This window comes from Hydra viridissima, unplaced genomic scaffold, assembly GCF_058129835.1.
Source record: "Hydra viridissima isolate aposymbiotic clone 2 unplaced genomic scaffold, HvirCarnegie_v1 scaffold_3, whole genome shotgun sequence".
Lineage (NCBI taxonomy): Eukaryota > Metazoa > Cnidaria > Hydrozoa > Anthoathecata > Hydridae > Hydra > Hydra viridissima.
In genome coordinates this window covers 4,462,501-4,463,709 of record NW_028324302.1, presented here as the reverse complement: position 1 = coordinate 4,463,709, position 1,209 = coordinate 4,462,501, and the positions used below count along the sequence as shown (strand labels likewise).

The following is a 1,209-nucleotide window of genomic DNA, read 5'->3' as shown; positions in this document are numbered from 1 at the left end:
GCGAAGGGAGGGGAAGCTAATAAGTAACAACTTTAAATTTTTTTTTTTTTGGGAGAGAGAGAGAGAGACAGACAGACAGATAGATAGACAGAAAGACAGAGAGAGAGAGAGAGGGCGTACAACAACCATGGTAGAGCCTACCAATTCTCCGTTATTAGAACAATCCTTATTGCCTTTTTTTTTTTGCTGATAGCATAATTGTAGATTAATCATTAATATATTAAATGTATGTAAATGTTTCACATAAAACTAAATGTAAGGAATACAGGATCAAATAAATTAAATGCGTTTTTTAAAATCATTTTAGCAAGGTAGAAGGGTCTCTCTCTTGGTTATAATCGTGCGACTCAGCTCCGCCGTGACCAAAACCACCGGGTCCATATAACGCACTGTAACACGGTACATGACAATACGGTGTTCCTTTATGCTGAAAATGTAGCATATAAATATGACAAGTAATATCAAAAGTAAAAAAAGTTAACAGCTTTATAAAAATAAGTTAACCTTTAATGGTCTATAATTTTGTGATCAGTTGACCAATGTGTAACTTGATCTGAGCTAACAATCGAACAGTTTGCACGCCCTTATTCACGCCCTTATTCACGTCCAAATATCATGAAAATTACCTTATAGTCTCTTTTATATTCAATGTATTAAAAAGTTCAACCAATTATTGTGACAACATTTTGCGTTTAAACTTTATAAAATAAGTTTTTTTTAAAAGTTAATTCTAACAGTGGATTAATGAAGAAGATTGAAAGGTGAATGTTTGACAATGAAAAATATTGTAAACGATGTGAGATAGCAGTTGTTATATACTCTAAATGCAAAAAAAAAAAAAACAAAAACAGAAAAACAAAAAAAGGAAACGTATTGTTAAAATGTTTTTAAATTTCTGGCTACCTCTGCGTGGTTTCCTGCTGCAAGGGTTTTGCCACATTTTTTACATTTTAGACAGCCGCGATGCCAATATTTCCCCAAAGAAGAGACTTTTTCAGCTGAAATGGAATTTGTCATTGTTATCTTAATTTATCATAATTATTGTTACTTTCATTATTATTAGCATAATTATGATAAATATCATACCATAATTATCATTACTAATTAGCGTAATTACTGTTCTTGATATTATTTTATTAATTGTTTTTATCAATAGTTGTCGTACCTTAAACCTCATAACAACTAAAAAGTTCATAAATTCAAAATGAG

General features: G+C 30.6%; 1 protein-coding gene across 1 annotated transcript in view; it reads right to left on the bottom strand.

The window, feature by feature from the left end:
* Nucleotides 1–220: 220 nt before the first annotated feature.
* Nucleotides 221–1,209, bottom strand: part of LOC145202508 (cysteine-rich protein 1-like) — a 1,946-nt gene continuing 957 nt past the window's right edge. The window contains exons 2-3 of the mRNA XM_090083547.1: nucleotides 904–998; nucleotides 221–427 (exon numbers count right to left, since the gene is read on the bottom strand). Coding sequence (XP_089939673.1) covers nucleotides 299–427; nucleotides 904–998 — 224 coding nt within the window. The 3' untranslated portion in view covers nucleotides 221–298. The remainder of the gene's footprint in view (nucleotides 428–903; nucleotides 999–1,209) is intronic.